Below are 14,125 nucleotides of genomic sequence, written 5' to 3'. Positions count from 1 at the left end.
TCATATCTTTTTCAGTAAAAGAAGGCATTCTGAATTGATTGGCGTTAGTTTGAAATTAATTGGAATTAAATTGGTAGAGTTGTGACTGTTTAAAGTATATATAAATTGGGTGGCTGGGTTAAAAGTGAGGTGGCCGGTCTGTGGGGGTGGCCAGTCTTTGGGTGACGGACGTTAGTCGACAATCCAGTCAAGTTAAGGTAGTGAATGGGAGGAGTGGAGGACCGTACAGTGATAAAGGGAAAGGCAGACTGTAGGAGGAAAATGAAATGGGAATAGTAATAGGCAGAAGAGGAGGGAAAGGAAAGAGAGTTTAGGTCAAGGTAAGGTTAGGTAAGTTTAATATTATTATTTTGCTCGACAGAGCCCAGTGAGTGAGTGAGTGAGTGACTGGAAAGGGAAGTGCTACAGTACCTATGAACTATCTCACCTCACCTACTTGGCCTGGGCTGGCTAGGAGGGATGGATGTACTAGCAAACAACCAACCGAAACTACCGCAATGGGGCGAATGAGAAGAGAGGACGAATAAGGTGTGAACGCAGATTACAGAAAGCTATTAGCTCTACCGGTAGTAGTAGGCCAAGTTAGTAGTAGGTACCTGCCAACGTGAGGTTGGGAGGTATATGGATCCGTACTAAACGTAAAAGCACATGTGTGTCAAATCAAACCTCACATCACATCAGGTAGTTGTGCAGCCAGGTACGTGCGCCAAAATATGAGGAAAGGTACTAGAAGTATCTTTTCTTCTCCCTAGGTCGGTTGGTACGATCCTTTTCTCTCCTCTTTGCTAACTTATTTCCCGTCTCAGCTGCTTTCGCGCGCTTTGTTTCCGCTAGATCCTCGTGGACCCTTGCACCGATCGACCACTCACAGAGGCTGGACAGGTATCTAGTCGTAGCTTGTCCCGAGAAAGTACCTAGAGGCTAAGGAATAAGAATTGAGTTTCGACAGCAATTGAAGCTACCTCATCACTTGAGAAACCAAGTGTGATAGTAACTACGTGACCATAGATCTCTCGTTTTCTTGCCAACCTGGGCAGGTATCGAGGAAATTCCCATGTCCAATCAAGCACGTGTCTGTCATATGCTACATACAGACCTACATACATCGCCTGATCAATTACATTACACTGCTACATAAGTCCTAGGCATTTTCATTCAATCTCCACTTGTTGGTTCTGCTTTCACTTCTCCATTATAAAAAGGTACCCAGCGTCCGGTACCGAACCATGCACGAAGCGAGTAAAACGTAAAACTCGACAGGCCACCCCCTGCTTCCGGTGCCTTTTTTGCTCTAGTGCCTTATCACGTGCGAGGAAACTATACGCGGTGACTCCAGCATTAAAGCGAACGAGGAAGGAGAGAAAATCGAAATCACAAGTCAGCCTCATCATTAACGTTCAAAGCATTTATCGAAGAGTTTTTTTTTGTGGTTCCCCCTGAGAAGATCCGAGATTGATGAGCTCAACAAGACTCCGTTCTAAGCAACACGCATACGCGACCCTGTCGTTGTTATTTACCCGCAGGTTATACCTTGGTACTAATCAGTTATCTTAAGTCCATACCATTGCACCAAATTACACATAGTCTCGAGCCCGAAACGGATATATGGGGACGGTAATAATGTTCGGCTGTGCGCTTCCTTATTCTCCTGCGGCCAACTTGGTAGCGGTAGCCCAGCGTAGTACGTACATTAGTATAGCTCTATAACAAATATACGAGCAGCTGCCCTGGTCGTGTTTCCTGAGCTCAATTGTCGTGGTTGGTTGGCTACATTACGTGCGATTTGGCTCCCTCCAATTCCATCCCGCCACCCTTCACCCTCACTCGATCCATCGAGAGTTCTCGCAGCACAACACTTTGTCACGACAAGATAAAAGCCAGCAACGCCAGCTGACACCGTCCAATGAATTTGGCACTGTAGTATATCGTCTCCACGCCCCCTTGATCCTGTGGCGCCGCGTCCCATGCTGACACGATAGTGTTTGTTAAGAAATACCTATCTAGACGGGAGTATCAACTAAGCTAAATGTTCTTATGTATTCATGCATACTACGTTGTACTTCCTTGTCGATATCGCATATACATATTGTTGCCTGTCCCGTGTGCGGCACATGTTCCTTAGTTGGTTGTGATCTCATCCTTCACAGTATTGATTATGTACATATTACTCTTAGTTAGTCCCTGGATATAACCTGGTTTTCATTATCATCGCCGATAGGCTTCGGAGACGGCCGAGATGGGAGGTGGGGAATTAGATATCCATTCGTCCAGTGACATGACCTCTCCACTAACATGCTCTGCCAAGCTACTACGAATATCAATCCGAAAGTTTCTTACCGACACGAGACTTCATTCTCACCAATCCCAACTCGGTATAATACCACGTATCGCTCAGCTTCAGCCTATGTATCATAGGCCTATCTGGCCGACTATCAGATCAGACCATGCCAGCAATCTTGTAGTCCAAGCACCATGATACAAACGAAACTCAATCAATGGAAAACGTTGCAAGTATAGCTTCAATAATATATAAACTACCTATATGATTATATGCAAATCTCGCAACAACTACATGTCGTTGTCCATCCTGGCCATCAAGGTTCCCCCTATTAACAAGCGTCTCTTGCTTCCCCTAGGCCTTCCATTTGCCCGTCGGGTTTCGTTATCCCCAGTTGTGGCCATCCAGGCTGGTCACCCCTATACAGTCCATTAAAAACGCCGCGCAATGTAAAGATTCTAAAAGCAAAACAGCCCAATGTTTCGTGTCGCTTTACAATAGCGCCATGAACTGCGCGCCACGCGCTGAATCAAAACAGAAGAAAATGAAGTCTCGTTAATGGCGTCAAAGTTGTTCTGGTGGTCAGAGCGTTTAGTACTTGGCCGAGTATCGTGCCACGCCTGGCGAGTAAGGCAGATCATAGGAGCTGGATTGAGCATAGGGATCCTCCGAAAAGACAGTCGCCCTTCGGTCTTCCTCTGGCAGCAGCTCCTTGACCTCCCAGTTGTTCATCCTTGTGCCAACTGAAAACTCAAGATCTTCCTTGGTGATCGAATCCCAGTACTGTTAAAATATTAATAACTAACCGCAGAGGTTCCGAATCATATTTGACATACCTTGTAAACCATCATAACGCCCAGCAAATTGCAAACTGTCGCGAGGAACAGGCCGTCAAGATAATGGCTGATAGCGATACAGATCTTCGAGCTGAAAGCGTAGAGAAGGACCTGACCAGCCACAAAAAAGAAGATACCAAACGCAATATCGCCGAGAGGCCATCGGTCCTGCAGTGTCCTAGTCACAAGCAGAATTTGCATGGCCACGTACACGAAAAGCTGGACGGCATTCAAGAGATAGAGAACAACGAACAGTCCAACGGTGTTGGTAGGTCCAAGTCCAGCCCAGCTCTTGAAAGTTGCGAGAGAAACGAGGAAGCTGATGGCGAAAGCAGCCAGAGAACTGATGCGCATCATCCATACTGACAGAGGTGTTCCATCTTCATACAGTTGGAATCCAACAAAGCCATTGATCAAAAGACATGTGATAACTGCACTGCTAAGTCCATTCTGCACACTGACAAAGTACGGATAAGGGTCGCTTCCCGGAGGTGCAACACCAGCGTCGATAATGAGAGACATAGCAGTGAGAAGCATATAGAGGTAGAAGAAGCTGAGAATCTCCTTGCGACCAACAGCGGTGAACTTGCTACGGACGTGGAGAATCATGATGACGGTCATAATGAGCGCAACAATGTGCATCACCGACGCAGCGCCTTCGAAAATGATGGTGTTGGCAAGTTCGATATTGCGTGCATAGCATTCTGGCTCAATACCGGTACGGCCGGTGGCTTGGAGTGTAGGTCCAACGGAAGCGCATAGTGGCAGAGGTGCCGTCTCACAGATCGAGGTGAAGTCGCCGAAGCCAGACATGATGGGCGAGTAGAGATCACTGCACGGTTGTTGTTGCAGGAATTACGTAGATCCAAAAGTGAGTGAGAGTGCGGGGAACGGTGAATCGAATATTGCGATAACGAGTGGCAGAGCGATTGTCGTCGAGAAGATCGTTTATGTCGTCGTATCGATGTCGTCGAGTCGTCCAAACCCCTCGGCGCGATAATTAGTCGCTGACCTAACCTTTCAATCGTCGTCGGGGTTCGAGGGCGAATATTAGGAGATATCCCCAACTACAAGGGGCTCAAACTTCGATCGGAATGCAATCACAACCCTTTACTGCGTAAAAAGGGGAGTGTTTCGCTTGGTCGGGTAGCAAATGTCTCGTCCTTGACCGTTGGCTCGTCGGCGCCCCCTTTCTTCGACCTAGCGGCTAAAGAACCAAACTTGAAAACGAGAGAAGAGACAAGAAAACCGGTCGGATCGAAAACACCAAGAACGAAACAGATGCGATGCGACGCGACGACTACGATGGTTTAATTCGGGGTATCGAAGCGAATGTGTTGCATGCCTCTGCTGCGCTTTAGGCTCAGGCGAGAGATGAGTGAAGGTCAGAAGAGACAAAGTGGAGCGAGCGGAGGATCTCGTTGCTGTGCCGTTGTTGTGGGAAAGTGGCAGAGGTGGGGAAGTAAGGCGTTAAAAGTGGCTGATGTGTTATATGATTGGTCCGTTTCTTGGCGTTGCTGTAGGGAGCGCATCGTGCCCTGTTTGCCAATGATATACCCCCTGGAAATGTGTAACAGAACCATGGTCAAGACCTATAATTTCAGAGGCAGAGGCAGAGGCAGAGGATGACCTTGGCTACATTATCAGATTAAAACCTTCTAATTGACAAGGTTTCAGCAATACTGCTTCCTGGAAAGTTTTCCATGTACTTCTGCCGAAGCTGGGTTTCCCGAGATATCACCACTTCTGTTTGGTGCATACCCTAGAGCAAAACCTATATACTGAATCATATTCTAGCCCCTAACAAGTCTGCGGCGGCATAGTTAGGTTATACGGTGTAGTCAGATTTAAAAAGACGAGACTCAATCGTCGGAGAGTTTATGTTGCTGCAGTTAAGTGGCTGGCTATCGCTTGATCCAATGACATGTTTTCAAAACCACTTCAGAAAAGCCAAAGTGTAAATTGTATGTCATGACAGGAGCACCTAACAATCGCATAAGTGCCAGCGAGTAAAACCATACTCGGGCACACCATAGTCCCACACCGTCGAGTCACATAGAACTTATAAGCGCACATGTTGTCTCACCATAATGCCACCGATGAACAGGTAGGTTCCAGGCACATCCACGACATCAGAAACATGATCCTGAGTAAAGTGCTCATGGTGTATTGCAAACTGTGGTGTATGAGCACGGGGTTGGCGCTTTTGGCAGAACCCTCTGTTGATTGTGATCTATTCTAAGAGTCATAACTGACGTCCTGCGCGTCCGTCTATATACAGGCGATGTTGACGCCGACGTCATGCACAGAAATCCGATGCTGGATGAACGCTGCGATATGATGAGCTTTCCGTTAAGAAGCCCGATACATCGTGAAACATGCTTCATTGCCAACCTATATGGCCTCGCAGCATTCATCGCTTTAAAAAAAAACAAGCCAAACTCCAAGCCAAATGCGACCGAAAGCCCTGATGTCCTGATCCATTTCCTTATGTAGTCCTATCCGGGAGACTGTTGAACCCTGGCCTATTTCTTTCCTTCCAAACGCCTATGCCATGCGATGCTGTGATGCAAATCCGACCCCAAAAATCTAACTTCATAAAAACAAGGATGCAATGATCCGTGAACAAAAATGCGAATTATACTTCAGATGCCGAGTTGAAATGGCCTCAGAGCTGAGGCTTACGCCGTGTGGTGTGGTGAGATTCATGGACGATCGCAGGGTAACCCTGCCATCCCTAAGACGGGTAGTGTCCCTGAGCGAGTCCGTGAGGGGGGAGGTTCTGCGGGTGACTGCGGTTATAGACCATAAATTCTGGGACAATGCCAGTTCGCAGGTCGTTTCGTCGTCCCAGTGGCTGATAGTGCATCTGTGTCGGGGGAACAGGCACAGCGAGGTGATATTGCTCAAGTGAGGCCGAAGGTGGGGGACACAAAAGCGTATTAACATGGCGCACAGGTTTGTACGGACTAGGTCGCTGTTGCAGGAAGACACTCGGCGAGTTAGAAATGGGAGTGTGCACCATAGGAGTGTGAACAGCCGATGCTGGACCGTATGCCTCAGCTAGAGGCGATGAGTTGAAGGGACCCAGACGTCCAGGACTGTGCTGCTTGTTTGGTGTACCGAAGTTAACAGGTGCCTGAGTAGGAAAGCCAGCTTGCGCCATGGTGACACCCGTTGTTGCGGGAAGCGATTGCTTCTGTACCATAGCGGCGGGGCCTGATGGGTAGACTGTTGACATGGCTCGCATACCGGTCTGCAATGGAGGAAGTGAGACGTGAACAGGCTGGGCAACCTGCTGTGTAGGCTGAGGATACCCGTTGATATTGACATTGCCGTTGTTGAAGGGTGTCAATGTAGGCTGGGTTTGAGGCTGCATCTGGGGTTGTCCGGTCATGACAGTAAGATGAGGGACAGGCAGCCTCGCCGGCTCAATGATTCCATTGGATCGTGGGTTGACAGCTTGAACCATAGCGGCAGCTGGAGCTCGTCCAGGAGGAACAAGTCGCTTCGCGGGGTGTTCCATAATCTCTTCCTCGGGACTTCGCTTCCGTGAGACAGGGAACTGCAGGTTGGGCTTGGTAGCCAATGGAGAGACGGTGTTCGAGTGGTATGCAGACCAGTTCTGGGAGTGACTCGAGGTAGGTGAGTAGTTGGTCGTTGTAACAGCCGGAGTAGGGAGATTGGCGGTGGGCTGCATCATACCCGTCGGTGAAGCGACAGGTGAGTGAAGAGACTTATTTGTTGGTGAAGGAATATGAATCGGGGATGCTGGCAATCGCACAGCTCGCTCGTAGTACTCGTGGAAGCAGGAAAGCTTGTCCAACCAGCCCTCCCATTGTTCCTTTGTAGCAACCAAATTGTATCGCATGTTGCTCAGAAACTCCACCTCCATGACATGGATCTCCTGCACATTGAAGCATGACACTTCGGCCCAGGTCTTGTTCGTGTAGGTGTTATCATCCAAGACTGTGACAAGGTCAGTTGATGTCTGACACCCATGTTAACTCTTCACTTACATTTGTTCCCGAGCATGAGGGCCACAGTCAACAATCGATATTCACTGCCGGCACGACCCTTGATTTGAGGAGTTGACATCTTCAATCGGTAGATGAATAACAATGCCAATAGGATGACATTTTGGGTCACCTGTGTCGTCGACAAAACGCTGTACACCCACTTCCGAAATTGGTCGTAGGGTTTGGCGAGAGACGGTAACCGAGGGATGAGGGCATTGGGGCCTCTAACACGGATCGACTCGGCCTGCTTGAGTTCCTCAATAGATTCGAACCAGAACAAGCAAGTCATCTATTCCCGTTAGCAAATTTGAGAATTCCACGACATGTGTTTGAGATCGCATACCTGAGCAGCGAAATCGGCGAGGTTTCCACCTGAAGGACTGATGCACTTGGGGATTTGCAGGCTATGATAGACAAGCGACTCGGACTCGTCCTTGCTACCTGACGCAGTCGATGCAGGCGTTGAAGGCCTGACGGTCTGTCCCACGGCCTGCGACTCTGCTGAGATTGATCCATTTCGTTGTTGAGAGACTTGGGAAGTGGGATGTAAATCAAGCTGAGGTTGTGTCGATTGCTCATGTTGGTAGTAATGGTTATATGTGGTTTGTGGTTGCGGTTGTTGTTGCTGCTGCTGCTGCTGCTGCTGGTCTTGTTGCTGTGTGGGATATCTGTAGTATTGAGATGCTCTCGCATCGGTTACAGGAGCTGCAGGTCGGGCAGTTTGAGGCGCTGCAGCAGGATAGTTGTGAATAGCATGATTCTCCCATGAAGCCAGCTGGGGCTGAAAGACAGTGCTCATTTCGTCAGTCGGGGGAGTCCTAAGCCCGTTTCGCGATGACGGAGTGTTATCGAATCGAGAGTGCAGCTTTGGCAGTTGTATACTTGAAGGAAAGCTAGGTTCCCGGCTGCCTGAGCCGTGGGGAGGTGAAGGAGGAAAGTTCAAGGCCCCAAGCAATGTACCAGCCGACATGGAGACCTATGCGTTTCGCCTGCTTGCTGTTGGGCGAGGCAATAGGCGCAATCGCCAAATTCGAGGTTAACCCGGGGTTGGGTATGTCGTGAAAGCTTCACTCTCAAAGCAAGCCCCACTGCGTCACTGCCTGTTGACCTATTGTGCCGGCAAAAGAACAATTGACTTTGCCCCGCCGAAGCTTTCATTCGCTTTATATTGAGAGCCCGGAGATAAAATCGGCGAATGAGTGTGTCGAGAATAATGTGGTCTATAGATACTCTAGGAGGGCCAATGCCATGTTCGACTGGCACAGACTGGCAATGTACTCGCAGTAGACCGGCTCAAAGCGAAGCAATTCGGCGGAGATCGTTCGTTTCCTGGATGGCAGAGTGATTGTTCGTTTATGAGATCGGACGGCGAGGACAAAGCTACTTGGAAGATAGCTAGTATAAGCTTGCTGCGGCTGGAGAGCAGTTGTATTCGTTTTGAAGATGGATGTTGAGGTTGAGTATGGTCTTGGAGGAGGACTCCCAGGTTGGGAAGTTTGGATAGGTAGGTAGCTAGGAAGGAAAAGAAGAGAGAGGAAATAGGAACAGGAACAGGAAAAGGAAAGAAGAAAAAGAAGCAACAACGGAATGGGCTCAGTCAGTCCATGGCTGGTGGTTGTGTGCATGTATGTACAGACAGTCCTGTAAGGTAGTTGACTTCCATTCACTTGGATTAGACTTGGTAGTCTCGTCGTTCGCCAAGCAAGTGTGGTTCTCTCTCCTAGACGCAGCCCAGTATAGTATAGTGCACTTAGCGCAGAGTACCTACTGTACCTAGCGCAGGGAGTAGAAAGTAGGGGTGTCCGTCCCCAGTTCAAACCCAGACCCAGCCAGCCCAGGGCAGTCCCAGTAAGGTGGAGCCCCTGCTCTCCCACTGATAGCCCCATTAAAGTACTTGATCTCACCACTGGACCGACTAAGGTTTAGAAGTACCATCCTTGGAGGTGATGCCCTGGATCAGACTCAGACTCAATGGGGTCATGGGCTGCCGTTCCGTTGACCGAGAGTAAGTACATTTGTATGTACTCTTTCGGTCATTCACTCTCACTCACTCACTCATTCACTCATTCATATTCTCAGACCTCAGACTCAGACAAGACATTGCACACGCACACGCGCCCGGCCGTCCCTAGGCCAGGTTGCGCTCCGTGTCCTGTGGTACTAGCCGGGCATGTATGGCTATACTTGTTGGTTCTCAGACAAACCCATACAAAGCCCGGTACCATCGACATGACAATCCTGTGTCGGCCATGTCGCGAGCCTCTGCTAGACCTGCTACTACGGACTAGACCAGGGCCATCGTGGCGCTCTCCAGCTGACACCGCACCCAGCGACAACCCCGGTATCCGTGAGGTGAGGTGAGGTGCTTTGCCTTGTGTTAGCTGCTATTATTACGGCTGCCACACGCCCCCATGGCCCAAAAGCCACACGCCCCTCACTCGCCGCTAAAACTCTCAAGTTTCCTCCACTCCTCTTCAAGCTCTATTGGACCCAAGTCCGCTAGATAGCGGAGTCCTGGGTGCTGGAACCTACCATTCATCAACTGCATTCTAAGCCCCCAGCTCAATTGTTAATGGAGCATCAAATTCGTTCAAAGTCGCCCCTGGAACGCCCTAGGGGTCGCCCGGTCGGTGCCGTGCTCGACGCTGTGGGCGGGCCTGACGGGGGCCTTGTAAGCGGCGGCGGGACCTTGCTCAAGGGATACTTGCGGTATTGGTTTTGATATTGAGATGGGGATTGAATGGAAATGGAAATGATGAGAATGAGACTTGTAGCGAAACCTGCTCAGCCAGGAGGGACATCAACAAAGGCGGCTGATGAGTGCGTCGTTCCTGAAAGCCTTGTGAGATTGACCTGCACACCTTTATGCACATGTTGGATTCCTTCCAACCCATCCCATGAAGCCTGGGGCTTGTATCCGTATGCGAGATCCTTGATATGAAAAGATGGAGGTTTCGACAAACACAACCATTGTGGAGTGTCTTCCGAATCATCAATGAAAGTTCATTGGGCACACGTCGATTTAGGACTGGTACAAAGCTTCTCATCCATCGGCCCTGTACGGATACAGTAAGTTACAGTGCTGTTGTTCTATGTACTGTAATAATTTGTGTGGTGGACAGTCATATCGACCTGAGTTCAACTCAGCATTTCCCTCTTATTCATTGTGTTGCATGCTCGCTTGTCCGACAAGTCCTGAGCCATCCAAACAGATGGTGTGTCGGAACCTTCACTTATTTGTACTTACCCAACCCGCAACAGTGGTGCAACTCCATCTTTGAAATGCTGCTTGCCTCATGAGTTGTCCGTCAATCATGAGCTTGAACCCATGAGGAGCCATGAGCCATGCCACCGCGCTTACTCCACTGCTATTCCCTGCTTGACCTTTTCAGGAACGTGAATGCGTGAGTGTAGGCCGCGTGTAAATAATCACCGGGTTCCCTGCCCCATTCATTGATGATACCGCTCTGTTCTCATTCACTGCTATGTTGTGTTATGCTGTGCAGCTCGTGCAGTGATCACCTTTGGCTTTGGTTAGTTTGGGGTCGGCTAGCCGTGTTTTTAATATATTGAGGCGGCAACCATCGTTAGATTGCTAGACAAGTTCAGTCATGGTTCAGGAGAAGAAACGCACCAGAACTTCCGGCACGGCATGGCTGAGAAAGGAACGAAAATGGTCCCAGCTTAAGCCCGAGGGCAAGAGCAATAGCAATGAATCAAACAAAGTTGTCATGTACCCCCACAACAAGGGACAAGTCCATTCCCTTCCAAATGGGATCAACACCCATTCGTTGAGAGGCGCCGCAAATCTGTGCCGCTCGTCGAACTATTAACGGCTAAAGTAATTTTCTGCATCTTTGTCACTCAACATGCGAGCGCGAGCACCGTACTTTAGATATGAGCCTTTTGCTTCATCCCTGAGTCCTCATGACTTTCTGAGACACTGCAATGAGCATATTGGGATTACGGGTGTACTTGTTCTTTGGTGGTGTAGCGTTCGTAATACTCTGTATTGTATACGGACGCAGTTGGTGGGCCTGCTGAGCCAGCGTCCCTTCGGCAGGCATATTAGCTCTCCCGGATCCTTGGTATGGCGCCGAGTCGTTTTCTACAGTGCTGGACTGAAATTCTTTCCAAGTGGAACAAGGATATTGAATCCGTCTTATCGACCATTGAATGAAATACGTAGTAGCACGTAGTTAGAAGCCACCGTCTGGCCCCATCCGATAACCTGGCATTGAACGGTGGGAATCCCTGCCGTTGCGGGCATTTCACCCTCGCCTTGAGGTGCTGGACAGCGCCATGAACGGAGCCCAGCCCGTCATCACACTTCCAACAAAGAGACTAGGGACGATGATCCAAAAACTCAACCGGGGCAACCCAGAAGTGACCAGTTAATTGTTGACGGCACCGAATCTGCATCTCGCAAACCTCGAGCTGTGTCAGCCAGCCCAAGACAATACCGGCACGTCCGCGCGCCAAGTAGTTGAGTTAACTTGTAGCACTAATAATCGACACATGGTCCGGTGTCGGTTTGGATGCTCTCTGACAAAGCCCTTGTCAACTTGTTGCAAGCATGTCTGTCTGTTCTCAGATCGTCCTTTCCATTGAAGGGCGCCTGATTTTGCCGAGACCTAAATGCAGTATGTACAGAGGTGACAGAAAAAGTCGTCGTCCATGCCCTGTGGTGCAAGAGGCTTATTGCCGTTAGGAAGTAAGTCAATTGTGCACAAGCCTGTCACTGCATTCCGTTGGCTGCAACCTTGCTTGGCCAAAAACAACTGGCGTGCCCAACAGGCGCCAAAGAGACATGGACAAACCTTGGTAGCGGGCTGCGAGAATCAAAATTGGCGTGTCTAATTTCGTACAAGGAGGTATGTAAGAAGACGGTTCAGTAGCCAGCTTGATTGATTGCTGCGTACCGGGTACATGCATATAGACGTAAGTAGCCTTGTTGTGTAATTCGTGATGGAGCCGAGGATTTTTCTGCTTGTGTTGTGGCCAAGACTCTTGCGATGTTGTCTTATAATCTTGCCAGTCAAAAGAATGCAAAATCGATTGATATTTTCAGAGGAATCTTTTGATATGACATCGGCCAGGCTGGCAATGGATCATCATGCAGGTCATTCGTCAACACTATGATGGCGTTCACCATCGTATTCTCGACCCTAAGTACGGGCCCTTCCCAATTGTGAATATATGCAAGTCCAGGCCACTTACTCGCAGTAGAGGAAGTTCCCATACACACATCGCCAATGAGAGCCCCAGTGGCAAGGGAATGAGTGACATGTCTCGTCTCTCTTTACTTTTTTCTTAGTAGCCGAAAGCTCAAGATGCTATCTCCGACAGCTCGGACAAGATGTGCAGTGCATACAAACCTGTAACGCATAAATCATTTGTAGCGAGACCGGCTTACCTGATCAGCGATAGCTGGCGAAATCGAGTACGTACGCATGTGGGCTTGGTACAAAAAGTTGGTTGTATCCCGACGCGTGCCTGCGGTCGCCTCGTATGAAGAGCAAAACCATGCCGCCGCAGCCTACTTTTCTCGTATGTACGTGGGCGCAAAGCTCGCGAAGAGGATGGTGAAGTGGGTGCTGTGATGACCACTTGAGTACATGCGGATAATCAATCTAGAAAATGAACGAATCAGTACGGTACAGAAGCCAGCCAACCATAGTGAGTCACTTATGACAGGGAAACTAACCTTGGAGATTACCCTTGCTTTCCAATTTTCTCACTTTGGCGCACAGTAGCAGTAGGGACTTCGGCGCAGGGATGATTGGTTGGATGTTTGAAGGAGTGAATCAATCCATGTAATGGATACATACATCATGAGACAGAGACAGGCAGACAACCAAGCGGATGTATGTCAGATTTTCAAAATGTAAGATCATTTAGTTGGAGGACGATGAATTCAAGCATGGAACAAGCCCGTTCCATGGATCACATTACCAAGTTTGTCCATCTTCTGTTGGCAGGAGGCAGGCAGGTACATACCTACCTAGGGCCTAGATGGTAGGTAAGGTACTCGTATGCAGTAGCAGTTGCCCCATTGTCTTTAAACTTCCTAGGGGGAAAGAAGACACGGGACCGCCAAGCCAAGCAACTATCAGAGAAGGGAGTTAGGATGGATATCGATAGAGAAAAATTTGGTCGATCACTTCTGGAGGTTGTAACAGAATTTGATACACAATGCACCCAAGAATGTGAGGCAGCATCAACATTTTTAGCAATCGGTGTAAGAAGGAACGGCGCCTGCGATGTGTCTCTCGTATTGATTGATATTGGACTTTTCAGCATGCGTCAACACTACTAAGTAAGGTAAGGTACCTAAGGATCGGCATTGACTTCATGGAAGACTGATGGATGAGGAAGGAAAGCAGACTTTATTACTACCTTCCCTGAAAATGGAAAGTGGGAGGAACGGTACTTCTTTCAACCTGACAGTGCTATGATTGGCTAGAGCATCTGCAATTGTAATACCTGACGGCCCTCGGGATTCAAGAATAAACCGGCACCATTTGCATTGCATTATTGCCTGGCAGTCATCAACAAATATTTACTATTATATATTGGAAAGAAGCTAACAATGATATTACTCTGGCCGATGCCTTTCTAAATTGCTAAGAGAGAAAAAAGAAGAAAAAACTCTCGGAGTTTGCCCAGATCATCAGTCGTAAATCCACCATTATACTGTACCTCAACTCTTCTGATCAACGCACCCCTTGGCAGGGAAGGAGGCATCGAAAACCAAGACACCGGCGCTTTCCCACTTGTGTCATTGGCTTCCGTCTAACCTCACCACCATTGGATCCCTAGCAGCAGCAGCTGTTTCTTGACTGAGAAGCCCTGTCGCTTGTCACTTGTGCACCAGTCAGCCGCCATTCTCATCCCCTCAACACTATCAAAAACGACCCACCATGACCATCTCATGCCCACCATGGCCTGTAACGTCCGTCACCCAAAGACTGGCCACCCCCACAGACCGG

The 14,125-nt window shown here is 48.9% G+C and overlaps 3 protein-coding genes across 4 annotated transcripts; all 3 read right to left on the bottom strand.

Moving 5' to 3' along the window:
• Positions 1 to 2,453: 2,453 nt before the first annotated feature.
• Positions 2,454 to 4,560, bottom strand: FOIG_10687 (uncharacterized protein). Its single transcript, XM_031211086.1, has 2 exons — positions 3,115 to 4,560; positions 2,454 to 3,061 (listed from the first exon to the last, which is right to left on the bottom strand). Exons 1-2 carry the CDS (start codon positions 3,925 to 3,927, stop codon positions 2,870 to 2,872), a joined length of 1,005 nt encoding a protein of 334 aa, XP_031059019.1. The 5' UTR covers positions 3,928 to 4,560; the 3' UTR covers positions 2,454 to 2,869.
• A 620-nt stretch (positions 4,561 to 5,180) lies between these two features.
• Positions 5,181 to 8,959, bottom strand: FOIG_10686 (uncharacterized protein). 2 transcript variants are annotated; one of them, XM_031211084.1, is made up of 3 exons: positions 7,477 to 8,959; positions 7,134 to 7,422; positions 5,181 to 7,083 (listed from the first exon to the last, which is right to left on the bottom strand). In XM_031211084.1, exons 1-3 carry the CDS (start codon positions 8,101 to 8,103, stop codon positions 5,852 to 5,854), a joined length of 2,148 nt encoding a protein of 715 aa, XP_031059017.1. In that variant the 5' UTR covers positions 8,104 to 8,959; the 3' UTR covers positions 5,181 to 5,851. The 2 variants fall into 2 exon arrangements, with proteins under 2 accessions (XP_031059017.1, XP_031059018.1); XM_031211085.1 differs by having other exon boundaries at positions 7,134 to 8,959.
• Positions 8,960 to 10,213: 1,254 nt separating this feature from the next.
• Positions 10,214 to 11,200, bottom strand: FOIG_10685 (uncharacterized protein; the record flags this gene model as incomplete). Its single annotated transcript, XM_031211083.1, has 1 exon — positions 10,214 to 11,200. One exon carries the CDS (start codon positions 11,198 to 11,200, stop codon positions 11,045 to 11,047), a length of 156 nt encoding a protein of 51 aa, XP_031059016.1. The 3' UTR covers positions 10,214 to 11,044.
• Positions 11,201 to 14,125: the final 2,925 nt, after the last annotated feature.

This window comes from Fusarium odoratissimum (assembly GCF_000260195.1).
Source record: "Fusarium odoratissimum NRRL 54006 unplaced genomic scaffold supercont1.19, whole genome shotgun sequence".
Taxonomy (NCBI): Eukaryota; Fungi; Ascomycota; class Sordariomycetes; order Hypocreales; family Nectriaceae; genus Fusarium; species Fusarium odoratissimum.
This window is presented reverse-complemented; position numbering and strand designations above follow the sequence as displayed.

Excerpts from the sequence above, each read along its gene's own strand:
- FOIG_10686 (XM_031211084.1), bottom strand. The coding sequence starts at position 8,103 with ATGTCGGCTGGTACATTGCTTGGGGCCTTGAACTTTCCTCCTTCACCT. Across the intron at positions 7,423-7,476 it reads TCGCCGATTTCGCTGCTCAG|ATGACTTGCTTGTTCTGGTT; the intron begins GTATGCGATCTC and ends TAACGGGAATAG. Across the intron at positions 7,084-7,133 it reads CCTCATGCTCGGGAACAAAT|TCTTGGATGATAACACCTAC; the intron begins GTAAGTGAAGAG and ends ACCTTGTCACAG.
- FOIG_10687 (XM_031211086.1), bottom strand. The coding sequence starts at position 3,927 with ATGTCTGGCTTCGGCGACTTCACCTCGATCTGTGAGACGGCACCTCTG. Across the intron at positions 3,062-3,114 it reads GCGTTATGATGGTTTACAAG|TACTGGGATTCGATCACCAA; the intron begins GTATGTCAAATA and ends ATATTTTAACAG.